General features: G+C 48.1%; 1 protein-coding gene across 3 annotated transcripts in view; it reads right to left on the reverse strand.

Annotated features, from left to right (window-relative positions):
- The window catches only part of FYB1 (FYN binding protein 1), a 153,387-nt gene that overhangs the window by 84,650 nt on the left and 42,006 nt on the right, over nucleotides 1-26,731 (reverse strand). For 2 of the 3 annotated variants that reach the window (XM_045848262.1, XM_045848260.1), the window contains exon 2: nucleotides 1,953-3,123. In XM_045848262.1, coding sequence (XP_045704218.1) covers nucleotides 1,953-3,123 — 1,171 coding nt within the window. Of the gene's footprint in view, nucleotides 1-1,952; nucleotides 3,124-19,874; nucleotides 19,894-26,731 lie in introns of those variants that run through there. The other variant, XM_045848261.1, reaches the window with a different exon arrangement.

Consider the following 26,731-nt stretch of genomic DNA (forward strand, 5'->3'; position numbering starts at 1 on the left):
AAAGGAAATGAGCACTTTAAAGGGGTGTTGTTCAGGATGTAAATTTATGAAACAGACTGCTTTACCCTGACACGGACCTGAGCTCAGCTTCCCTTGTGAAGGAACGAGTTCTGATTTGTGGGAGAGACGAAGGAAGAGGGATGCAGTCCCTTCTGGAGTGCCACACCCACCAAGGAGTCAGAGCGGGAAGCAGGGTGCCCTGACGAGAGGACTTAGAATCTAGGCCGTGTGATGGGGAGCAGTGGGGACGCACGTCAGGAGGCGGGGGAGGAGCTGCAAAGGGAAGGACGAGTGCAAGCACCCGCTCTCACACTTAGCCGCCACGCCTGGGTCCCTCGGAGCGGCATTGTGCTGAAAATCAGCTCAGTGTTGACTTTGACAGGACCGGAGAGCCCGTAGGAGGGATGCAAGAACGTGCATGAGAGCTCATTCAATGGCATGACCCCGGGCTGCTGCTTCCCAGTGCCCAACCCGAACCTGGGAGTGGAGTGGAAACTGGGTGGAGGACACAGAAGGAAGCTGGCTCCCAAGGGTGTCTGCTGGACATCGTGCCAGCTTCCTTGGCGTGGAGTAGAGCTATAGGATGGAGGCTGGGAGAGCAACATTTTACAATCCGAGGTACAGGAGGGCTGAGAAGGAGAGATAAGGGACCTTTTAGGTCTCCCAAAAGTAACACTTCTAAGTTATAGATCAGTATTAAACGGAGAAGGTGACAGATGAGAAGGACACAGTGTAACAAGCCCGAGTCTTTCGAGAAGGTCATGGGGTCATTCCACACTTGCTCCCCTGCATGATGGATGAATGGACGATTTGATCACACATCTGTTGATTGACTCAAAGATGCTATGGCATCTTCCTATCGATGCCAGGAAGATGCCATATTGCAAAACACTTCTCCAGAACCAGAAAAGAAAAACAGCCTTTAATGCCTGAAATAGCTTTAATGGGACCACACTTTTGTAAGGAGGAAAATGTGGCTAATCGTGCAGCAGTCACTGGCTCCCATCCCCCCGGTCAACAACGGTTACTCATTATTTGCCTAAAACATGTGAGTTGACACACTGCGGGCCCGTGTGAGTTTCCCTCATCACTATGCAGAGGTACCCATGTTTACCCAGCCTCTCAGCATCCAGGGAGTGCAACAGTGTCGTGGTAACATCCCTGGGAGAAAATAAACCATTCAGCCAGAAGAAGATAGACCCATTTGTCTGGCTTGTTATCCTAGCTATGTGCTACTCTGTGAATCAGAGAAGTTCAGAAAGCATCATGGCGAGAAGTAGAAAACAGCTAAAGCAGAAAACAGAGTATCACGCACAAGAGCCCAGTTGCTCTCTCGTTCGAATATCGGGCTTGGGACACGTATGGTGAGGTTGTGGGCACTCACAGCCGCTTGGAGGAGGGGTCTGAGCCTCTGCACTGTTGACTTCGAGGCCGGGTGCTCCTTCGGTGTGAGGGGCTGTCCCGGGCACTGTAGGACGGGTGGCAGCACCCCTGCCCTCTACCCTCCAGATGCCAGCGGCACCCTCCTGCCGTGACAATGAACAGCGCCTCCTCCAGACATTGCCAAATGCTCCCTGGCTGTCAAAACTGCCCCTGCTGAGAATCGCTGCCTTGGTGTTTCGCCCATGTTTCTGTGCAACGCCTGAGTGGCGGTAGCGCGAAAACCCACTGCCGTCTCATTCAACAGAAATGAAACCGAACTGAGGAAGTAAATGAAATGATGGTCTTTAAGCCAAACCACACACCAAGCCCAATGGATGCGTTTCCCCCACCCCCAAGACCAGACCCACCTCTCAGCCCTCTCACACCAAGGGGAGATCATGCCAAAGCAGCCACAGCGTATGCCGATGGATGTGTTCCTGACAACACACGTCTCCCAGGAGCTAAAACACTCCCCCCCGCCCCCACCTCGGCAGAGCAAAATGCGTTAAATAGACACCGACGGAACTCACCATTTCCAGAGGCAGCTTTGTAGAATTTCGTCAGGTTGACTTGCGGCGGCCGGCTGGGTTTCGGGGGCGGTGGGCCCAGGACAGACAAGGGAGGCAGGGGCTTCTGCTTGGGGGTGGCTGGATGCTTGTCGCCCTTTTCCTTTTCCTGACTTTGGCCCCAGGGCCCTGCCACAGCTACCTTAGAGGGTGTCTTTGGGAACTTGGCAGGGGGGGCCCCAGAGGCCGGGTCCTCTTGGTTCATTTTGCTCAGGAACACGTTCTTGGCAGCATCTATCCGTCTGTCTTCCCTCCTTTCCTCAGCGCCTTTGGGGAGGCCCGGGCCTCCCCTGCTGGCCGCCGGTTTCAGAACGACGCCAGGGAAAGGCGAACTGGACGTCTCCCCTCCATGGTCTTTATTTTCCGGGTCTTCCTTTGCTGGCTTCACAGGGCCCACTTTGGGCTTGACCCCCAGGGGGCCCAAGGCTCCTCTCTGCAGCGCCGCGTTCTTCGTGGGGCTCTCGGCTTCGTGGGGGTCATCCACGCTGAGGGATGGCTTCTGGCCAAAGGGGGGTTTGGGGAAGAGGGGCTTGGGGTCCTGGTCCTGGGAGGCGGACACGAACTTGCCTTGAATGCCAGACAGCTTGGGGAACACTGGCTTCTGCTCATTTTCCTGGGCCGGAGGGTTAAACTTGGACTTCAGCCCTGGAGGCTTCAGGTCATGGTCTTGGTTCGCACCGGGCAGTGCAGGCTTGTTCCCGGGGGGCCGGGGGAAGGCGGGCTTGGCGTCTTCTCGGGGCAGGTTGGTGGGCTTGAGGCCTACGGGCCTGGGGAATTCCACCTTCCCCTCCGGGGGGCCCCTGCTGGCCGAGGCCGAGGCTGCCGGGGAGGGCGACCCAAACCTCGGGCCCGCGCCCGTGGGCTTTAGGAAGGGGGGCTTGGGCTCCATGTCCGGTTTGTCCTCGGAAGAAGGTTTCACCGCCAGAGGAGGCTTTGGCGATCCAAACTTGGGCACGTTGCCGGGTCCCGCGGGGGGGCTGGCATTTCCTTGGTTGTCGAATAAGTTCTTTCTCGCCTGCACTCCTGACGGGGAGTTCTGCCCCGCGACTTTGAAGGGCCGGCTGTTGACCTCCTGCGTGGGGTTGCCCAGCGTGTTGAACTTCGCCATCAGGGACTTCACATCTGCTTTCCCATCCTACAAGCATAGGGAACAAAAACCAGCTGAGAACCAGAAGCAGCGCTTGCACAGTTTAAAACGCTCCACTTTAAAGGGTTTCCTGGTTTGAGGCCCGCAGTGCTGCTGATTGGGCAGTGAGATATTGTAACATTTTATCTTCCTCTATGGCAAAATAAGTTGTGAGCGCTTCTCGAAGGGGGAGGGCTGTCGGACGCACCCTCCCGCAGTTGCCTTGGGCTGACAGGCTTACTGTTATTTGTCACCGCTTACTGTTCCCCTTTCCTGTGCCTGTTTCTCGGGCTCTCTTGTTGGAGTTGCTCTTCACTGGGTGGCTGTCCATTGTGTGTCACTTGAAAAAAGATGGATGTTTCTAACAAGTGACTTCTCCCATATTTTACAGCTGAGCCTCTGAGATAGAAACCGCCCTCCAAAAACGAAAGCAAGCCCTTAGGTTGCATACCCCGGACTGCACGGCCGGGTTTAACATCCCTGTGGTTTGTCAGAGTTCTCTCTGTCCAGCCGCACTGCAGGCCTGCCTGCTTGCTAACAAAGAGATGCGGCCGAAGGAGCCACTCATTGTTATGTGCGAGTAACACAAAGCTTTTCTACTTACTTGTATACAGTGGTACACCTGGGACCAGACTAGCAGGCAGAGTGTGCGCCCTTCCAGGGTGGGTCCTGCCTGGGGGGCGATGGTCTAGGGCGCTCGGGGGAGGGGACAAGGATGCAGAGACTGGCTGGGACGTCTCATCATCCAGACCTCTCCTTTCTCCGGGCTTGTCTCTTCGGTAATGACATTTGTCACTCCTTCTCTGAAGTCCTGCTCCGCAGGGCCTGTCCTCCTTGCCTAGGGTTAGGGTACTGTTCGGTAAGGAGAGCAGCCAGTCCCCCTCCTCTGTGGGGGACAATCCCTTCCAGTCTGGTTGAATTCACGCTGCGTTTGGTCTGTCTCTCATCAGCAAGGTCTCCCAGACTATTCTAGTTCTTTCAGAACATTTGAAAATCTGAAGCCTTAAAAAATAATTGAAGTTACACATCTGGTCCTCACCCTTTCTATTTTTGTGCTTTAAAACTGACCTAGAAACGTTTTCTCACTCCCTCGGCCGCCCTGCTCATTGCCACACGTCCGAGCGCATGCTCTCTCTCGGGCCCCAGCTCGAATACCACAAAACCAGATCCTGTCCGGCTGGGAAGAGTCGCTCCATGCTCTCAACTCAGGTACCCCGTCAGTACCTCTCCAGGCCCCTGAACAGCTAGCTTCCTTCCTGACGGTAAGCACCACCATTCAGCGTGTGACCTGTGTGGCCCATCTTGTGCCTCGGGGGCACGGCACCATCTAACTCCACTTCCCAGGAGAGAAAAGTGAGCTGAGAACCGCAGGACCATGGATAGATCATGAGAACTGGGTTTATTAGTTGGGCCTCAGTTGCATCATCTGTAAAATGGGGACAATAACACAGGCCTGCCAGAATCGTCATGTGCATCGGAGATGGAATTTGTAGAGCGTTTGCCTGGCCCCCCACATGCGCTCGGCAGACGGAAACTGTTATTCAGGGGAATGTGAAGAAGCGAGTTCAAGGACTCGCAGCCAGGAACCGTGAGCACAGGGAGGCAGACTTGGGGCCGTCCAAGTTTCCAAAACCCAGAAACTGTTTCCTCCCTCTTCGTGTCCCCACAACGCCGGGACCAAGGCCAGGGTTTCAAAGTCTATTTGGGCAGTGAAGGTTGGCACTGGGCTGAACACTGTGAACAGCGACCGATTTTAAGGAGAAGTCCTCCTGGGCAGGAGTCTGTCTCCGGACCAGACCGCGGTGCGCGGGTACTCGCGGGTCGAGGGTAAGGAACCTAGGCAGGAGATGAAAACCGGATGAGAGAAACATTTCCCAGCTTGGATTTTGCTCCTTTATTTCCAACCCTGTACCTGAGTTGCTGAAAATATCTTGTTTTCTACCTTGCCTCCCTTGACCGTGTTTTGTAATCCCCGTGATTTCCTTAAAACCTCAGTCAACCCCCAAAGGCCTCAGGGCGGAGGACTGTGGGCCAGGGAAAGTTTGGGTGCTGGGAGTGGGGGTGGGGGCGAGGGGGGGCAGGAGAAGATGGGTCCTGCTCTGGGCCCCCAGGGGGAGCACAGCCACGGGGAACTCCAAACAGCATAAAGAGGCAACCTTACAAAAACCACTCCCCACCTGAAGGGCAGTCTGTCTCTGGGGAAGAATACTTTTATTTCTACACTTACTCTATGTTCTGTCATTCAGACTCTAGGTCTAGAATTTATCCCACACTTTGTACCAAGAGGCTGCCTAGCGGAGAGGTTAATAACACAGACTCAGGAGCCAGACCACCTGGGTGTGAATTTTGCTGGCTATGTCATCTAGGGCAAGGCACGCAAACTCTCTGGGCCTTGCGCTGTTCACCTCTGTCACGGGAATACTGATGCCGTGTCCTAGGGCTGTCAGGGATCATAAACGCAATTAATATTCCTAAAGCACAGCACTCCGCGCCTGGCACCGAGAAGGGTTTCCTGTTTTCACGGACCAAGCCAAGCCAGAGAGATCGTCTAGTCCTTCTCTTCCACCATGTTGGGGAGGAACAGAAACCGGAGAATTTCAGGGACATCCTCCTTAGTTACAACGGCCTGTCATCTCAAGGTCTGTGGGGGAAATCCCAGGAAATGCTCTGACCCATGGTCACACTCTGTGTCCTGGTTTTAACGGAGAAACTATGGATGTGGTTGATTCGGAACTTGTCTCTTACATGTCACCCCCGACCCAGGGGGCAGGGCGACGTCTCGGTTAATACCACAGGCTCTGGGGTCATCGACGTGGGTTCAAACCTTGACGTTGCTTACCCCTTCCTAGCCACGTGATCTACCCCCTCTGGGACTCAGTTTTCTCCATCGATAAAATGCAAATAGTAACAGTGCCCATTTCCCACAGGGTTTTGTTTTTCAAAACAAGTTCGAACGGGTTCCTTCTGTGTCAAGTTCTAAGATCAACAATTGCATGTCTGCCACGGGTGTTTTTTTCTAATTCACTAGTCATATCATAGCGTTTTCTCCAGGTGACCAACTTGTGAAGTTACAATTGTCACGTCCTAGTTTTAAATCAATGGGGCTGAAACGAGCACAGCCCCCGGATACTATAACAGAGTTACCATGTTCGAGTTTGGTTTAACGCGCTCTGACTGAAACTTCTCACTGGCTGTTGAGGGACGGGCTCAGAAAGAGCCTGTTGCTGGGGAAGATGCTGCAGAAGCAGGAACAGCACCTGGGCGACTCATGTGTCTGGCAAATCAACGGCCCGAACCCAACTGTTTAATCATCACTTACACTGGCCGCTTAGCTTTAGGTTGTTATCATTGTCAGGAAGTGTATTAGATACATTTTTAACGCCCCAATTTTCCCTTACTCCTAGCAATAATAGCCATGTTTCTTCCTTAATGATGACAAAAGAAAGTCAAAAATGATCAATTTTTTTGGACATCCTCCCATTCTGACTTCATCGCAGGTTGCACACCCATTCCATTGCCTAGGGCTCATTTTACTTAAAAGATAAAAGTAAAAGACAGAGCAGGAGCGATGTGCTGTTGTGCAACGGAGTGGAACGTAAGCCTGCTTTGCGCCCCGAACCTCCAAGCCCTGGTCCCCCGGTTCCGGGAGATGATGCATCCGGACTGAGCAGTGCACCACAAGCTCATGCCTGCTGCTCTGGGATAATAATAATGTTCCTTTTTTCTCTCAAAACCGACCTGCTGTACATAACAAATTAAATGGTAAACTCACCCAGTTCCTCACTGGGGGCAACCATTTCATCAGTTTCTTATGTGCATATCTAAGCTACGCATGCACAAATACATACAAACATGTATATGCACAGCCTGCCTGTTCCCACTCTTTGCACAAATGGAAACCCCAATTTTGCGCTTTGCTTTTTTTCCTGAACTGATAATCAGCTGATGCACACCAGTGCAGCTGGACATATGGTCAGAACTATTTTGATTGCTTAATGCCCATGCAATTCCAGTCATTAAATTTTGTATGTTAACTCTGCTTATTTCCTGTGCCAACAGATCTTTATCAGTGCATATTATTTACAGAATCTTTTTAAAGTAGACTTTACTTCTTTATTTCTTTTGAGCAGTTTCAGACCTACGGAAAGATTGCAAAGGTAGTTCAGAGAGTGCTCCTGTACCGTCCACCCAGTTTCCCCTGTGATGGGCACCTCATGTTAGTTTATAGGACCTTTTTTTTGACTTTTAATGATTCTAAGATTGAGCCTCTATTTATTCTTAAGAAGATGTATTTCATGATCCGGAAAACCGCAGAGCTTAAGATAGTTTAAGTAAAACTAACATTTCATCTTAGATTGTTTGGATTTCCACCCCCAAAGTCATTCGAAGCAATTCATTAACTATTTCCATCGATGTGCACACGTAATATTTAGCCCAAACTGTAACATTGCTTTGCCATTACGCAGATGTAATTGCACAGATGCTCTTGATCCAACCAAAACTTCTTTAGTCCTCCACATAGTTTACACTCCCTCAGAACTGGGCACCTTCCCTGGTGTGAACTCACCACCCCTGCCATAGCCCCTGGGAAGACGACTGTCAGCAAACACTTCCTCTGATTTCTGGTAGCCATCTCCAGAATCTCGGAGTCTTTTCTCGTTTCTAGCAACCTGCATAAAGCTAGGAAATCAAGTACGTACTTACAGGAAGGCCGAGATGGCGTTTAGGACAGACAATTAAGAAAATGCTTCCTTTTATAGTTAATTCATTGTTACATTTTCCTAGGGAAGACTAAGAATACTCTGTAACTATCATTGATAACAGGGTTTGGGGTTGATTTCTACAGTGTTTGTGCTTTTTAATCCATCTCGGACATAAGGCAAACCCAGCGGGGCTCAGCCCGGGGGCAATTTTGGCAACCTTTGCAGATGCTTTTTGGTGGAAATGACCGATAGGGGGAGCACTCTCAGCGCCTTGGAGGAGAGCCCAGGGAAGCCTCCCACGCCCCGCAGGGCACCGGGCAGCCCCCGCAGCAGAGAGCCCTGCGTCCCAAGTCCGCTGCGCTGGAGAAGCCCCGAGCCAGCCCGATTGCTCCTGAATTACTGCAAACCCCTTACCAGAATGTTTGCTTTGTTAAAAATAACATATATTTTTGATTTTTCAATTCCAGTCGACATACGATATGATGTTAGTTTCAGGTGTATAACACAGTGACCGGACATTTATGTAACTTACAGAGTGATCACCCTGCTAAGTCTAACCACCCCCTACACCACACACAGTTACTGCGATGTTATTGACTGCATTCTCTGTGCCGTGCTTTATGTCTCCGCAACTGCTTTTGTATCAGCCAAAGTCTGCTGCTTTTAACTTTTAATACTGGAGTACACTCTAAAACCTATAAATAGACTAAATAATACAAAGGCTACCACTACAGGTTGTTTTTAAATGTCCTGGTCTTTGAGAGTCTCATCTCTGTCAGGTTGGATTTTGTAAAACAAACTTGACAACAAAACAAAAGAAATAAAACATCCATGGGTCATGGATATGTAATACATTTAAAATAACTACGAAGCCTGAGTTCACCTCCTGAAATTGTGCCCGTGTCACTTGTGTAATTCATGCACGGGGAGAACGAACCACTCTAACGGATCCTGGTATTTTTCCTGAGAAGAGAGTGAAGACAGGGGCTACATACAATGAAGTCACTTTACCCAAGCCGCTAAAATTATTAGCGTTATGAAGGTCGAGGCATGAGGAAAGACTATACTCTTGTTCTAACTGGCGTGGAAACTAGTTTTTGAACTTGCCAGTACCGTGACAAGGTCTGGATGTACATCCGGACATACATCAGACCTCCAGATGACCATCTGATCGCGCCCTGAAGGACGTAGGTATCCAGGCCCCTGACCGTCTATTATCCAGACCCACAGGTGTGGCCAGGCCACCTGGCATCCCTCCCCCAGACCCGCTGACCTCTGACTGGTAACTGTCCTGGACGCGTCTTGGGCTAGTCAGTGCAGGACTGGTGATTTTCAGGAACGTACTTTTTACAATAAAAATCGTTAACTTTTCTTTTTTCTTTGGAATGTTTCTGGGTTTTTGCCTAGCTGTGTTCTCAGGTTACAAACTCTCAGACCCTTCAATAAATCTTCATCATTTGTTTCTAGCCACAACCCGCAGACTCTTTTGAGTTCATTCAGCATTCTCTACATAAAACCCATAGAAAAAGAAAAGAAATTGATTTTACTTGAGTGCATGTAATGCTTTTTCATTAAGAGGGAGACAGTAAGTAGCAATAGTTGACCCAAACTGGTGTGTCTCTTTCTCTCTCTATTCCTTCCTTTCTTCTTTCTTCCTCTTTTTCTGTCTCTTTGTCTGTCTCTCCCTTTCACCATTAATTAATGTTGGTACATGTGGGTTTTTAAAAAAATTTTTTTATTTATTATTTATTTTTAGAGAGGGAAGGGAGAGAGAGAGAGAGAGAGAGAGAGAGAGAGAGACATCAATGTGCGGTTGCTGGGAGCCATGGCCTGCAACCCAGGCATGTGCCCCAACTGGGAATTGAACCTGCGATGCCTGGTTCGCAGCCCATGCTCCATCCACTGAGCTACGCCAGCCAGGGCACATGTGGGTTTTTTTTAATTGTTATGTTGAGATAACATGTCAGTACCCATAGCTATTCGGTCCAAATTGCTGGCTTGTCTCATGGAACAAAATTAGTTCCTACCACCACCACCCAGAACGGGGCCGCAGGTACAGTGGCCTCCGGGGATAACAGGAGGCTGCTAGGAGGTGCAGCAGTAAAGACAGAAGATTCCGGGAAGCGAGCCCCAGTCTTGCAAGTCATCAGAAACTGTAAGCAGGTGTCTGGAATGGGGAAGTAGGCAGGTGAGGGCTGCTGGGGTGATGGCTCGTGTTGCTCAAACTTACGGTCCACACAGCCAAGGGTCGATTGACCACGAGGAGTAACAAAAAGACTGAGAAGACAGAAAAGTTCTCCTGGATGCCAGGGAAACTTACCACCTTTGAGGTCGAGAGAGGCTGGTAAAAATTTGGAATGGACTCAAGCAGCTCAGACTTTCACTGAGCAATAGCCTTCAGCCTCGCTGGTTTATGTTGCCCAGGTTAAAGCCAAGAACAGCTACATTCCCCACGGTCATGTCCTCTGAACACGCCCACCCACACAGACATGCACCTGTGCACACACATGCGCACACATACACGCACATGCACGCACACACACCTGCGTGCACAGATGCACAGTAGTAAGTTGTTTTTGGTCTAGAGAGAGACTTGATTTGCTATACCTAGTAAACTTGGAACAGAGAACCGTTTTAATCTGAAAAATAAACTTCTAAAAAGCTCTTTATGGTTAGCAATTACATAACAAAAGTAATTGTTTTAGCTGTAAAAACAGAGCCCGTGGAAGCCGGCTGAGAGGCAGTGCTTGTGTCAAAACCCTGCAGGTGGCCGTGCATGGTGAATTCCACCGCCCGCCTCCGTGAAACTGCTGCGGACGCTTCCGTCCTCATTGGCACTGCCTAACGATGGACAGGCTTCCTGTGGGTGCCCGTTTCCCTGGAGGGGTGGGGAAGCAGGGACCTCTGCCCCACCCACCGGAACAGGCGCCACCCCGAGGCCGCCCTTCCCACAGTGCCGGGCGGGGCAGGAGCAGGCTTGCCCTCGTCCCCATGAAAACACTACCATCGTTAACGACCACAGTACGAGAGCACACTGCGTTTCAGGCACTCACAACCGTGAGCTGACTTCTGGGCCACCCCGTGTGTGTTAAACATAGTGGCTAACTTCCCTTGAATTTCACCAGATTTATCACAGAGATAGGGGTGGGAGAAAGGACCTCCCAGGCTGCTTAAAGCGTGTTTGAAGAGCCCTGTCTCTCACAGCCTCTGCTCCAGGGCTGGAGGGAGCACCAGGCCCCTGCTCAAGAGGATGTGGGAACGTGCCTCTCACCGCAGACTGCGCTGCTGGGGAGGAGCAGCCTGCTGCTGCCGCTGGGCAAGGGCCGGGCCGGAGGAGCTCGTGTTAGCCCTGACTGTGGCAACCCCTGGCAGTTTTTTCGGTGGCCTCTGAGGGTGGAGACGGGACGCCAGGCGACCTCAGTGGTGGCTTTGTGCTGTCGGGTGCCTGTGAGAAGGGAGCGGGTGGCAGGGCAGGGTCCCTCTGGGCGCCGTGTGTGGCTCCCCTCAGGAAACGGCCCGGGCACCCTGGCAGAAAACCTCGGCAGATGTCACTGAGAATCAGCGTTCCCTCTCGAGCTATCTCGGGGCCCTGCTGCTCTGATCCTTTCCTGGTCCCCACTGGGTTCCCTTGAACTTTCTTTCGAGGGTGATTTGAAGCAGAGGACGCAAGCTCGTTCAGCCAGTGCTGAAGCTTGGGCAGCACAGCCCACCGTCCAAAGACTGTGTCACCCTGAACTCTCAAGGGGTACTGACCAGGTGGGGTTTGTGTAGCCTCTGTCTTTAGAGATGGAGAGTCTGAGGGTCACCACCGTGATATGAACCTAACCTTTGGACCTTCTCTTCGTGGTTCTCCTACCAGACGGCTTCTGCACAAACACAGTCTGACCTGGCTGCGGCCTCCCACGGCTCACCGTGGACGATGGAGAAGTCCCATGTGACATTGCAGGTGTTTCTCAAACTAGTTCTGCTGCAAGGTTTTGACTTCTTGGTGCCGACGGAATGGTGATAGGAAACACAGAGGATGTAGATCGTACAGAACAACAGAACGGTCCTGAAACCACTTCTTTTTGTTATTCTATTTTATATAGTTTTCCAGCAAATTTAACTTACGTTTGCTTAGGATAGAATTCGCTTAGCCTGCATTAACTACGTATACCAAATTGGAGAAGAGTTATTTACATTTTGACTAATGCACATTGAAAACAGTTTTCATAGATACGTTACTAATGGCTTATTTGAATTTTAGCGTAATATTTAATGCACACACGCACCATAATACAATATAAATCCTTCTATTTTTTTTTCCTATACCTTCAACTCTGCCGCGGCAAAGAGACCTTAATTTCATCTCTTACTTCTTGTGGTTATTTTATTTTCACATAGAAATACAGTATGATGCACCCAAAGAAAACTCACTTTGCTAAAGACATGACATTTGAAATAAAAATTTCTGATGGCAGAGACAGTTGCTGTTTGACATAGGATAGACACAATAGAGATATTACGCTGCCTCTTTTCCAGCCTCCATGTCCCTCTGAACACACACACACACACACATCTGGGCTGTGAGTTCCTTCTCGGTGCTTGACAAGAAGTCAGAAACCGAAAGTGTACGTTGTACATGGAGTGGGGTGGGGGAGGGGGGTATGAGGCCATCTGCGGGGTTTTCTAGAGACTTCCTTCCCAGCATGTGAAAAGTTCTGTGTGAAGGAAACGGCCTAGAGGAAGGCTTCAACCAACGAAGCAGGGCAGGTGGTAGCTGCTACTCAATGCGGTGTCCACGGTTTGAGCCGAGGAAAGTACGGGTTAGACCTTGGAAGTGCAGGGCCAGGGGAGATTCCACAAACAGAGCTGGGTGATAGTTTGAAACTTCACCCTACATGTTAGGGTGACATGAGACCCTCCCCCTAACTTCCTCTATTCCCATTCTACCTCTTCTCCTTTTAACCTTTGGAGAAAACGCATTCGCTGTTGAGCAATCGGGGTGAAAAAATAGAACCACCTCACACCCCTTCCTTCACGGTTTCTCCCGTACAAGTCACAGCAGTAAGACTCCGCCTTGCGAGGAGCGGTTTCCGCTCACCTTTGTCACTGTGTCACCTTCGGCTCTTTACTGCGGGTCGCACCTTTTCTTGTTAAAATTACGATGTTTGACATTTTAAGCTTTTCGTGGTGTATATCCTGTTCTTAGCACGTAGCCACCCTTTACCCACAGCCCCTCACCTTCCCAAGGGGCTTGATGGCTTCCGCTCCTCTGGGTCTTCACTCCCCTTTCATTCACGCATTCCTGCATTTTACTCTGAGACGGCTGGCGTCTCCTTACAGAGGTGCTAGTTCTCGTATGGGGCCCTTCGCCACTACCTAGTTTAAAGTTTGTGCTTTGTTAAGGTCGCTTATTCCAGAGTACAAATGATCTCAACACTTCTCCACCTCCACCCACCAAAAACCAAAAACCAAAAACATGTATGATTGTACAGTTAGCAAAAAATGCTGGAGTTTGGTATTATACACTTACTGCTAATTTTATTATTAGAACTATTAATCATTTTAAAATAAAACTGTACATACAATATCTCATTTGTCTCAAAGCATGGTTATTTATTTTTTTTAAGATTTTATTTATTTATTTTTAGAGAGGGGAGGGAGGGAGATAGAGAGAGAAACATCAATGTGTGGTTGCTGGGAGTCATGGCCTGCAACCCAGGCATGTGCCCTGACTGGGAATTGAACCTGCGACACTTTGGTTCACAGCCTGCGCTCCATCTACTACAGTGTGGTTATTTTTACAGAAGGGCAAACTGAATGCGAGCATGCCATAGAAAGGAGAACTAAACACAGGTTTTCTGGCTCTAAATTCTGGGTTTGCCCAAACACACCATAGAAATCATCACTTTTTTCCTCGTCTAGTTACTGTTTTGAGTTTAAATTCTCAGCTCGCACACAAAAGTTTTAACAGTTTTCTTCTGATCCCAGAAGTTTTCCATTAGCCCTAGGCATTGACCTCCTGTCCAAGAATGGCTAGTCATTGCAGGTGACGTGTTAGCAGTTGTGTCCCGCCCCCGGTGCTGCTCCTGGCACATCTGCCGTGAGCAAGGGGACAGAGTCCAGCATAGGGGACCTAGGGCTCTGAGTCCGAACATCCTGATTTACTTAGAAGCATCAGAGGCAATCTGGACAGGGAACAGAAACTAAGAGAAGATGGTCTTGCTTGCTGCTCTATGTTTAGCCTTTGTGTGTTGCTGCAGGGGTGGCATGTTTAGGCAGATGGCTACATCAGGTCTCTTTCACCCAAACTATTCCGTAGAGTCAGAGGCATGAGTCACCGAACTGGCAGTTCATCAGCCTGGGACACCGTTCTGGTTCAACCACTGGCGCCTGGCATGGTTTATTACTAACCTGGCTTTAGCTTAACACTCCTGACCAGAGAGAGGCTGAAGGGTGTGAGCCAGTATAAGTAGGGAATGGGACTATGATTTGGGGAGTTCCGTGGGAAAAATCAGATCGATGTCAATGCATTCAGACAAAATAACCTTTTCTGTCTAGATGATGGACAAGCCAAAAAAATGTGCATTACATCTATGGTTGAATCAAAGAACTGAAATATAAAATGAAACCAAAGTTCCTTTCTGTTCTATAATTTTCTAAGACGAAGTGGTTTTTTTTAAAGAATAACAATACCACAGAGATTTGCCTATTGTTTTAAAATAATTTTTCTTTTAATGAAACATTGTAATCATGATGAGACACCAGTTCACACCCATGAGGATGGCTATTGTCAAAACCAGAAAATAACAAGTGTTGGCGAGGACATGGAGACATTGAACCGCGGGCAGTGATGTAAGGAGAGTAAAATGGTGCAGGCACTACAGGCGCTGTGGAAAACAGTGCAGTGGGTCCTCAAAAGACCGAAAGTAGAGTCACCACAGGACGCAGCAATCCCACTTCTGAACATATGCCCAAAGGAAGCAGGGACTCGAATAGATGTTTATATGCCCACGTCTATAGCAGCATTATTCTCAATAGCCAAAAGGTGGGAGCAACCCAAGTGTGGTCAATGGGGAAATGGAAAAAAAAAACAAAAACAAAATGTGTTACATACATGGCATGAAACACTATCCGTCTTAAAAAGGAAGGGAATTCTGATACATGCTCCAACATGGATGAACCCTGGAGACAAGGTTGATGCTAAGGGAAACCCGCCAGTCACGAGAGGACAAATGCTGTATGGCCCCCTTATCCGAGCTGCCGCCAGTGGCCACACTCGTAGAGACAGAGGGTAGAGTGGTGGGTGCGGGGACTGAGGGGCAGTGGGGAGAGGGGGTGGGGTTTCCCGGGCACAGAGTGCCCGCTGGGCACAGAGAAAACACTCTTGGTGCGAAGGGGGCGGTGGCCGCACAACGCGAATGCACGTAAGGCCACAGAACTGTACACTTGAAATGATTTAAAAGGCAGATTTTTATGTTACGTAAATCTGACCACAATAAAAACATTAAGGAAAAATAGTTAACCAGCATTTGGAGAATTGTTAAATTAAATGAAAACTTTTTATACATAACACAATTGCTTCAATGTTTTCTTTCCCTTTGTCTAAGTGGTAGCGCTCGGAAGAGACAATGGAAGGGACTCGAAAGGGAGCAGAAAGTGGCATTTCAATGAGTCATGCTTATATGTGGACACTTTACGGTCCAGCAAAATTTTTATTTTATTCAAAACAGTTTTTAAAGCTTGTAAAGCATCGTAAATGACGTAAGTGTGGCTGACGTGTAACAATGGGCCAATGCCGACGTTCTCACATGCGTAAAAACGATAAAAATGCTTGAGAGGTACAAGCGTGCCTCACTGGCTGAAGTGAGTTCTGGACGGAGAGGGCAAACGAGGAGTTCTGAGTGGTCTCTTGAGGGGGAGACGGGGAGGCGGAGGGTGTGGCGGGGTTGTCCTTCGGGGACGTTTTCCCAGCTGCCCATGCTCCGTGGCCCAGTCCCTCCCGCTGGCCCTCTCCGGCTTCCCCACGGAGCACTCAGCCCCGCCCTCCACGGCTGCTGCAGGGGGGGCGGGCATCTCGTGGTGCATTGCCCCTGGTGAAGAAACCCTGGGTCTCCTGGGGTCCTGGGTCTCTCTTGCTCTGATCCTCACATCTTTATCGATCATCTCCAACTAAAAATGTGGCACAAACTTAACTGCAAGGACTGGGGTTTTTTTTTCCAGGGCTACCCTGATTCAGCACGGGTGAACGGGGTTGGGGTGTAGGTGTTGACGACTTTGTACATTTTCTCTCTATCTTCTACACTTACTAAGTGGGCTGAATGGTAGCCCCCTAAAAAGATAAGCCCAGGTCTCCAAATCTGTGACTGTGATCTTATTTGGAAAAAGGGCTTTTGCAGATGCAATTAAGGATCTCATGAGGAGATCATCCTGGATTACCCTAAATCTAATGACAAGTGTCCCTATAAGATACGCAAGACAAGGTAGGAGAGGACAAAGTCCTGTGAAGACAGAGACGGAGACTGGAATGATGCAGCCACCATGCCCGGACCCACCAGCCACTGGAGGAAGCGAGGAATGGCTTCTCTCCCGGAGCGTTTGGAGGAAGCCGGCTCTCTCAACACCCTGAGTTCAGAATTCTGCCTCTGGGACATTGCTGTTGTCCTAAGCCACCGAATTTGTGGTCACCTGTTACAGCAACCACAGGAGATGAGGACCCCCACTCTCACAAAGGTCCAGAGTGCTTTTGGGTGGTATTTCTATGAATGTCCGAGCACCTGCATGGATGAGGTTTAGGATGAAGGGCAGACAATCTTGTTGCGTGATCACCTTCTCTGGGTGGCCCTGCTGGGGTCACCCCTGGCTTGGAAGGACGGAGTGGGGAACTAGTCACACAGAGCAGGAGGGCTCTGGCGGCACTGAATCTGCCCTCGGCAGGTCAGGGACTGGTCTGACCAACACCCGTGGCATCAGCTGAACAAATATTATTTATCAGCATACTTTGAATTTGCACAGCTCAGTAGTTTTGCTGGCTTCCTGTCCGTCTACGGAGGCTGGCTAGCAGAGGCAGAGACTACCAGGATGAGCCCTGAACTCTCCAAATCCATCAGAGAAAGCCCAGACCAACTTCTGCTGGGAGGTTCTCATTCCGGCCCAAACACACACTTGGTTTGTTCCTGGAGGCTGATACCGAGGGAATGCCAACCTCCACTTTTTATTAGTCAGCAACTGTGTAAATAAATGCTCGGACATGCTGGACCCTGGGCTTTGATAAAAAGAAAGGCAATCACAATGGGCCTTAAAGGTAGACCGTTTTAACTGGAAGCCTTCCCTTAGAATCACAGTGTTTCAGAAAGAAAGAAAAATCCCTAAACATCAGTGAATTCAAGCTCTTCCTTGTACAGGAAGGGAAACAGGGTCAGTTGTTAGGCAGGCTAGGGCAGTAAGCTACGGCGGAGAGGCGGGGGGAGACCTGTCTCACCCACAGACTCAGCAGTTCCGAGCCTGGTCCTGTGAGATTGCTGGGTGTTCCGAACATCACCGGCAGGGATGGCGCAGGAGGAGGGTCATCCTTGAGACTCTGTGCTGGAAAAGGGAACCTCTGTAGCGATTTCACTAAGACAAAGAGCCTTTACTAGCTGAGAAAGAAATCCTTTGCAGCTGTACGTTATTCCCAAGGTTTAGAAGGGGGAGAAGGAGGTGGAGCCCAGAAACTGACTAAAGTATATAATCCTTGAACCCCAATAGCTGGCACAACAGATTAGCTGAGCGCCCACTTGTCGCCTTGGCTTAAGTGTACAGGTCGAACTCAGTAACAGACTCACTAACAACTTTATTTCCTCCATATGCGGGGCATTCAGACTAGCCGGGCGCCTGCTTGCAGCTTTGCACCCATATGGGTTTCATAAGTAAACTTGCTATCCCATTTCTGCTACACGTGTTCGTCTCTCCCTTGAATTTGTCTCTTGTGAGCGAGGCAAGAACCGAGGGACAAGCTTGAGGGAGGGGGCCATCCCCTGACTCTGGTATCTCCCCCGCAGCAAAGTGGGCTGTCCAAAGTCACACAGCTATTAGTGACAGGACTTGAATCTGGGTCCTTGTACATCCACTGGGCTTCCCACCATCCTGTGCGGCGTGACCTGAGAGGGGGCGGGGCCACGGTATCCAGGGCAGCTTTCTCTCAAACACCGTCCAGTGTCAGCAGGGGCATTGCCGATTGACTCCTGTGGTCAGAGCTCACAGAAAACCATGAAGAAGTTACTGTTCGCCCCACTTTGCAGATACAGAAACCAAAGGAGGGGGCAGTTCAGTAATTCACCCAAGAACCACAGCTGCCGAATGGCAGGGCCCCTGATCAAACTCAGATCTTCATTCTGGAGCCACCGTCTTAACCACAGCCCCTGGGACCGCAGCCTAAACCAGGCCAATGGGCCACCGCCTTACCCCCCGCACTCTTGTTCTTGGAATGGTCACCCAGAGGCGGCCCCTACTAACACATCGGACAAGTGAAATATGCTACTTCCCCTGAACTCTGCCTCTTGTTAACACAGGACACCTACCAACGGCGGAAACATGATTTTTAAGGCACATGAAGACTAGCAAAAGCTTCAAAGCAATCGCCTGCGTTTAGCATTCGGACCACTAGGTGTCAGTGTGACCGCCCGATGGGGCAGCGGTCACTTTCTGGGATGAAGAGCTTTTCCAGAAACCAGCTCTCCAGAGCTCAGCGTGCAGGAAACGGGCCTCTGGATTTAGGCAGGAGCTGGGGAGCATTTGAAACCCAATGGCACTTAAACACATGGGGAGGCATGACAAGCAGGCAGCGTGGGTGTGAGCCTTTAAAATAAATTCCCAAGAGAAAGGAATCCTTCCCAGGCTTTGGTGTTTGCAATAGAAGACTGACGTCTCCAGGGTGTCTGCTCATTACCTAGCAATTCCTTTGACATTCCTGATCACCTTTAATCCCCTAAAGGTGTGGTTTTTATTGGAAAACACAGCCTCCTCCTCCTCCCCCTCACCTATCACTTAGCATTAATTTCTTGGGGCATTGTAATACTTAAAGTCTTTGCCTCACCTTCTAGGAGCAGGAGCATTGGTCTGCACCGTGCCTGTCCCGACAGGGCCTCAGCAGGGGCACGTAAGCACAGACCTGACTTTGCCTTGTGCTCACGTTCCCATCGGTCTCCCTACCCAGAAGAATCTCTCTCTGATGACAAAATATTTAAACGGCAAATATCAACAATCTATTATCACATAGGAACACACGATAAATGTATGAAATTTTATACTCACAGCAGCTACATGAGGTTAGTACTAGGATTATCTTCATTATTTTAGTGAGGGAAACTGAGGCCCAGAGAGGTTAAGTGGCTCACCCAAAGTCACACAGCTGATAGGGGGCAGAGTGAGAAGCTCCTCCTCTTCTTTTCATTACCTCCCTATCAGTTTAGTTAAAAGGGGGGTGGGGAGGGTTGACCTACTGAATTCTTTAGAAGAGGTGGCAGTTTATACAAGAGGCCAAAGGCTCTCACCCGATTTGGAGAGGATCTGTAGCCCTCTGTCATGCTGGTTTCCCAGCATTCCTTCTGAGAAGGCAGGGCTGATGGCAGCTAGTCTCCCTCTCTAGTCCGTGTAGAAATTCTGCATGAAACCCCAGGCCCTGCCAGACCTTAAGGTCTGGCAGGAAACCAAAATGTGCCCTTTCTCATCAAAAAAGATGGATGGGCACATGCTTCTTAAGAGCAGGATGAAGTAAATTGTCTGTACCCAATAGGATGATGTGTCTGGTTTCGGGGCAAGACTTCATCTAATCCCAGCGGCACCAGAGGTGGGACCAGGAACATGTGAGCAGCCCGATCCAGTTGTAAAACAGCAGGTGACACACTTTTATCTGGTTGTCACCCTTCTGGCTGGGTTTGCATGTCTGCTGTCCACATGCTGTCTTGTGCTATTCCCCAACAGAATGTGCCTTTCTGTCAGTCTATGCTGCCAGAATTTGGAGAATGTACCTTTTCTTGCTGTAAAAAAAAAAAGCGCACATCTGTCTGAAAGAAGAAACCTGGGCATAGTTGTTACCTGACTCCAGTAGCATGAGGTGGGGGCAGGGCCTTGTTTAATGGGTCTTCCTGGGCCCAGGTGCTGGGCGCCCCCTCACCTGTGGCTGTTGTGGCTGCTCAGCACATGGAATCCAGGGACTGTGGCACTTTCTGATGCCTGGCCGGGGAGATGTCCAGGGGAATGGTTGGGGGATCCTCCCCTCCCTCCCTCAACTAGAATGACTTAGACGAGAAAAGCTCTGCTGTGCCCTCAAAATATTGAGCAAGAAGGAAGAGAAAGAGGGGAACTAAAAATGTCTATTCAGCCTGGACACTTCTGCTGACATTCCCATCAAACATGTGATATTTAAAAGGGCAAAACCAAAACCAGGGTTCTCCTGCCAGCCACCGGGGCATCTGGGGAGAAACTGTAAGGCCTTCGGCTCTGTAACCAATTGGCGCAACCACAGTTGTTTCCTGCAGTGGAGGTCAAGGAGGGGGGCACTGCCAGTTAGGGAGGTGCACCCCAACACATAGAATATTCTAGCAAAAAATGCAATAGTCAAATGAAGATCCATGTTAAGAGACTACCGTTGGCATAAAGTGGGATTTTAACAAATCACTGTTGGTAAATGTACCTCCCTTACCATTCATTCATTCATTCATTCATTCATTCCTCAGTCATTAGTCATAAACATTGTGTGCCTACTATGGGCTAAGCGCTATGCTGAGACTAGACAGGTGAACAAGACAAAGCTCTTCCTCTTAGTGGTTTATAATCTTGTGTAGGTCGTGCCAGAGATGGCCGCACTCCCCCTGGGATACTCGTCTTTTCGTCCGTAGTGAGGATTGGAAAATTACGGCCCCATTGCCCAATCCAGCCTGTGGCTTGTTTTGCACAGCCCCTCAAGATAAGAACGACTTTTATATTTTTAAAGAGTTGCAAAAAAAAAAACCCCATAAAAGAAGAACAAGAACACATGACCAAGACTGTATGTAGCCTAAAATACTTACACTCTGGCCCTTTGCCAAAAAAGTTTGCCAACGCCTGTCCTACAGTAAGAGTACTCTTGCTTTTGAGTCAGACGTACAGCTAAACAGGACAGGGCATTTTCTAGCCCTTCCGGCTTCTAGAGGTGGCCGTATGACTAAATTTTGGCCATGGGATCGAAGCAGAGGAGATTTCTGTAGCTGCTGGGTACAGCGTCCCCTCCACGCTGGCGGCACTGCTGTGTGGGCCCGAGCCTTCTGGTTCATTGGTGGCTCAGGGCAATGCTCTCGGGACGGCAGAGCCAGGAGAGAGAAGGAGCCTGGGCGCTGCACCAGGGGTCGACTCTACTGTCTCTGGATTTTGCTCAATGGTTATGAAGGAGATAAAGAAAGGAAAAAGAGAAGAAATGTTCACTTTTTAAAGTCAGTCTTGGGTTTCTTCTTTCCCCCACTAACCTTCCCATGATGCCAAAATAGAAGCCCCCCCCCAACCCAATCCAGAACTCGCCAGGCCTTCATGGAATGCGCCGCCCGTCTTTTCTCCCTCCCCACCTGGCTAACTCCTAGGCACGCCCTATAGCTCAGTGTAGGCACCACCTCCTTCTGAACTCAGCCTCTGCAGACCGGGCCCAGCATCCTTCCTCCGGCTTCTGGGGTCTCCTTTAGTTTTTGGAGACAAGTCTGTCTCCCGCACTAGAACTTGAGCTCTTGAAGGGTGGAGACTGCTGCTTATTTGTCTTTGATTCCTAGCTCCTAGGACAGTGCCTGCCACACTGACGGTGCTTTACAAACATTATCGAATGAATTAGTTTGGCACAGGCTGAGGGCAGCTTCCTGGCTTGTGGGGCAGTTGATTTCTCACACATTTAACCCAGGAAAAGATGAGTCCAGCAATTCATACCTCTGAGGGGAAGTGCGTTTTGCTTTCTAAAATAAGAGAGAAGAAATGTACAGAACTATAAAGATTATATTTTCAAAATTGAATGTTTATATGATTTGGGTGATAGTACTTCTTGCCAGTAGTGTCTGAAAAGTTTTGAAGATTTAATAAGAGGCCATGAGGAGAGTTTAGAGATATAAAGACATGTTCCTGAAATAAATGGAAATGTAGACACGTTGTCAAAACTACCTTATTATGTAAAAATAAACTCGCTTTTTCCTATTTTTATAAAACTCTTTCTCACAAAGAAAAATTGTACAATAATGTTATTATTTTATAACAATAACATGAGGATGATAAAATTTTTATTTGGTTCTCCCCATTCCCCTCTATGTTATGTGGCTTATGGTCAATGAATGCAAAAGCATCATTTTTACTGTAAGTCTATTTTACTGTATACTCTGGGTAGATGCAACCAATTTTTGGAACCAGCAAATTAATGTAAGACTTTTAAAGCAGTAATAATTTTATCTTCATCTAGAAAAAAAACAATAGAAAATATGAGGGACATATTTTCTTTGCATATAAGCCCTCTTGAGATGGTGTTAATAAAAGGGGGAGTTGGAAAAAATTACTTGCATTATGCAACACTGGGTTACTATTTGAGTATCTCCATTTCATTAGATTTGTAGTGACTTACTAAAGCTTTTTATAAACTATAAGGAAACCTGAGCAGTAAAATAAAATAATTCTAAGGTTTCTTAAGTCAAATATTAGACCTTGCATTACATATGCTGAAGAATCATAGCTAACACTTGAATACTTCTGGATATTTTATTAGATGTTTAAAGCTCTCCCCTTCCACTTGCAAGAACAATTCTAAGCAAATGATAGTTTCAATGAATAACTCATCCTTAGTGAACTTGAATACTAGCCTTTTTCTTCTCCATCCTGTACAACACAAGAAAATACAATACTATAGGAGGAAAATGAGCAAATTATGTAGTGAGGGTGGAGGAAGTCAACTTACTCAACTCCAGTATCAATGCAGTATATCAGAATTTCTGTCTTTATAATCCAGGAAAACTCTTTTACTCTCCCTATGTCATTTCATTCTCACCTCTACCCCAGACTTCAGATATCTCACCTTATTTCTATGTGGTCAGCATAATTACTACCTGCAGCACTGGCCTGTTTATACCTATGTCCTGTCAACATGTTTGTTTTTGTTGTTGTTGTTCTCTAAATTAAATGTGGTACTTATTGTTCTTACACTTTAGCAATTGTACCACTTATTTCCCTCAATGAAAAGTGATGAAGTTAATATTCTAGTTCTTAAAGGGGTAAGTGACATGAAGCCACTGTCCACACCAGCCATTTTCAAGGAGCGAGAAGTGGTCTGGGTCTGAAGGCTATGCCAGCTCTGCTGTGCCATTCAAAGCCTCCAGTGACTTATTCAGAAAGCAAATCAGGCTCTAGCGCAGTCCTGATGGCTTCCTCTCCGATAAAGATCTGAGTGTAGTGCAGAGACAGTTGGGGTGGGTTTCAGTCTGCTTGCTCAGCACAAGAGTGCCTTTGGCAGGAGAGATCAAGTCTGGCCACTGCTCCAGATAAGAAGCAGCAGATAAAGCACACATGAATCCATACCCTTCTGAGAGCTCACCATTGCCCTGCTGATATATGTCTGGTTGTCAGGAGCTTTGTCTTTAAGCCAATCACATCCCAATCACAGGTCATCAAAGGTGTGTGTATTCCTAGAATGAGTTCACTGTCTGCTGTCAGAAACCTATGCCCATGCCCACAGGTAGGGCAATTAAGATGAAGATGGATCACCATGTAGGAGAGAAGCCAAGAAACAGGCTCTGCTTGTTTTCTGACTTGGATAACTACTCCCCCTTCTTCTTGTCAAAACTCTGCACACAGATCCAAGATGGCAGCAAGTTAGGCAGAAACTACACTAACTTCTTCCCAGAACCAAACTAGAATTACAACCAAGTTACAGGAAAATCATCTGGAATAAGCAACTGATGACTAGCTGGAAAGAAGCCTCATCACTGGGACTTACAGAAGAAGCCACGTCGAGACTGGTTGAAAGTACAAATACGTGAGTGGGCTGTTCAGGCTCCTGTGGGCAGCAGCTAAAGTTCTGGAGAAATATTTCAGCTGCAGCGGGAGGTCCCTCCTGAGAAATGTGGGGTCTAAACCCCAAACTAGGCTCTGCAGTCTACAGCAGCTGGTGAAAAGGCACCCATGTAACATCCAGGTGTGAAAAGCAGTGGTTTTTCTGTCTGCCAGGGAGAGATGGCTAGAGATGCAACCACCCTCTTAAAGGGCCAATGCACAAAATTTCGTTCACAAGTACTCACCCTGGGCACCAGTGGAGGTAAGACAGAGCCATATGGCTCTGGTGAGAGAGCTGAATGGCCAGCTGTCAGGACCCTGTGTTTAGTCATTCTCCATACTGGAGAAGCCATCTTTCTCAGGCAGAGCACTCACCTCCTTGCAGCATCAACCTGGGGGAAACAAATAGCCCCACCCTCAAGAATACCTCCCACCCGACCCTGTGGAGCTTGAGCCCTGCAGAATAAAGCTGGGAGTTCTTTCAGTGATTAAACCTAATAGACAACCTGTAGGCAGAGGCAGATCTCTGGGTGCTTTAAGACTTTTGCTGATCTGTCACTGGGCCTTATGCTGTTAAAAGCCAACTTTGGTGGCACAATTTGTTCCTTTCCACACACACCCAGGCCCAGCAGAGGGAGCCACAAGCTTGGATCACTAATAGATCCAAACAGGTTGCCCAGGGCCAGTCACAGGCAGTGTCTGACATAGGACTGAACCAGAGTTCTTCCAAAGAGGCCTGGAACCAATACATCCAGTGGCCAGCTTCAGATAATATCACAGCAGGATCCATTAAGTTTAACAAGCAGCATATCCACAGGAAGATCTCAACAGGCACTGAGTCTGGCTAGGGAGAATTCCAATTCTTGTAATTAAAACATGTACAGTAGCTTGTGCACTGTGCTGGGGCTAGAACTTCACAGTAAGCCAGCCTGAGGGTCAGTCTCACACATGAAAAGACCAGTAGCAATTAAGACTCAATAACAGTAGGAGGGTCCACATAATGTACACAGAGGGTATTCCTAGAGCACCCTGCTCTGGTGAGCAGGGAGACTGCACCGCTGGGTCCCATAAGACACCTACTACATAAGGCCACCATACCAAGACAAGACTGGGAGTCACAGCAGATCTACCTAACACCTAGAAACGAAGAACAAAGAGGCAGCCAAAATGGGGAGACAAAGAAACAGGCCCCAAATAGAAGAACAAAAAGTTCTCCAGAAAAGGAGCTAAATGAAATAGAGAAAAGCAACTTATCATATAAAGAGTTCAAAGTAATGACATTAAGGATGCTCAACAGCATGAAAAAGGACATAGAAACCACTAGAAAGAATAAATCAGAAATAAAGAACACAATCTCTAAAAGGAAAAAAATACACTGGAAGGAATTAATGGTAGGTTTGATGAAGCAGAGGATCAAAGTAGTGATTTGGAAGACAAAGTAGGAAAAAACATCAAATGAGAATGACAAAGAAAAAAAGAATAAAAAAATAGGATAGTTTAAGGGACCTTTGGGACAACATGAAGTGTAACAACATCTGCATCACAGGTGAGGAGAAGAGAGAGAGCAAAAAATTAAAAATCTATTTGAAGGAATAATGACTGAAAACTTTCTTAATCTGGTGAAGGAAAAAGACACACAAGACCAGGAAGAACAGAGAGTCTCAAACAAGATGGACCCAAAGAGGACCATACCAAGACACATCATAATTAAAATAGCAAAGGGTAAAGACAAACAGAAAATCTTAAAAGCTGTGAAAGAAAAGCAGTTAGTTACTTACAAGGGAATCCTAGAAGATTGTTAACTAATTTCTCAACAGAAACTTTTCAGGCCAGAAGGGATTGGCATGAAATTCTCAAAGTGATGAAAAGGAAGGACCTCCAACCAAGGCTACTTTATTCAGCAAGACTATCATTTAAAATTGAAGGAGAAATAAAGAGCTTCCCAGACAAAAAAACAGCAACCAAACAAACAAAAACAAAAGAGCAAAACAATCCCCTGCTCAAAATAAAGGAGTTGGTTACCACCAATCATTATTACAAGAAATGTTAAAGGGCTTACTTGAAGAAGAGGAAGAGGAAAAGGAAGAGGAGGAGGAGGAGAAAGAGGAAGAAGAAGAAGAAGAAGAAGAAGAAGAAGAAGAAGAAGGAGAAGGAGAAGGAGAAGGAGAAGAAGAAGGAGAAGAAGAAGGAGAAGAAGAAGAGGAAGGGGAGGATAAGGGGAGGAGAAGAAGGAAGAAGAAAAAGGAGGAGGAGGGGGAGAAGAAGAGGAGGAGGAGGAAGAAGAAGAACATAGCTGAGGAGGAGGAAGAGAAAGGAAGAAAAAGGAGGGGGGGAGTGGAGGAAGAGAGGAAGAAGTGGGAAAAGAAAAAAAGACAGAGGGGCATAGTTTTAAAAATAAAATGGCAATAAATATGTACCTACCAACAATCAGTTTAAATGTAAATGACTTAAATGCTCCAATCAAAAGACATTAAGTAGCTCAATAGGTAGGAAAACAAGAACCATATATATGCCGTTTTTAAGACACCCTCCTCCAAGTGAAAGATACATGCAAAATAAAAGTAAAGGGATGAAAAAAGATATTTCATGCAAAAGAAAGGTATAAAAAGCTGGGCTATCACTACTTATATCTGAGAGTCTCAGACAAGATGGAAGTGTAGGTAGAAACCCTTCACTTCTTCACACAACCAAAAGGAGGATAACAACCAATCTAAAATCAATAAACAACCAAAAGTGCCAGAGAATCAAACTGCATGAACTCCAACCACCAAGGTATTAAAGAAAAAACCGACCAGAACAACCAGACCAGTAAGGTAGACCGGTAAGGCTGACGCAGAAAAATTGCAGCAGGTGGCTGGGGGGCGGGGCTGACTGCCGAGCTTGGCAGAGCTGTGAGGGAGGGGCTG

The sequence above is a fragment of the Phyllostomus hastatus genome, unplaced genomic scaffold, assembly GCF_019186645.2.
Source record: "Phyllostomus hastatus isolate PE091 unplaced genomic scaffold, TTU_PhHast_1.1 phas_contig_58, whole genome shotgun sequence".
Taxonomy (NCBI): domain Eukaryota; kingdom Metazoa; phylum Chordata; class Mammalia; order Chiroptera; family Phyllostomidae; genus Phyllostomus; species Phyllostomus hastatus.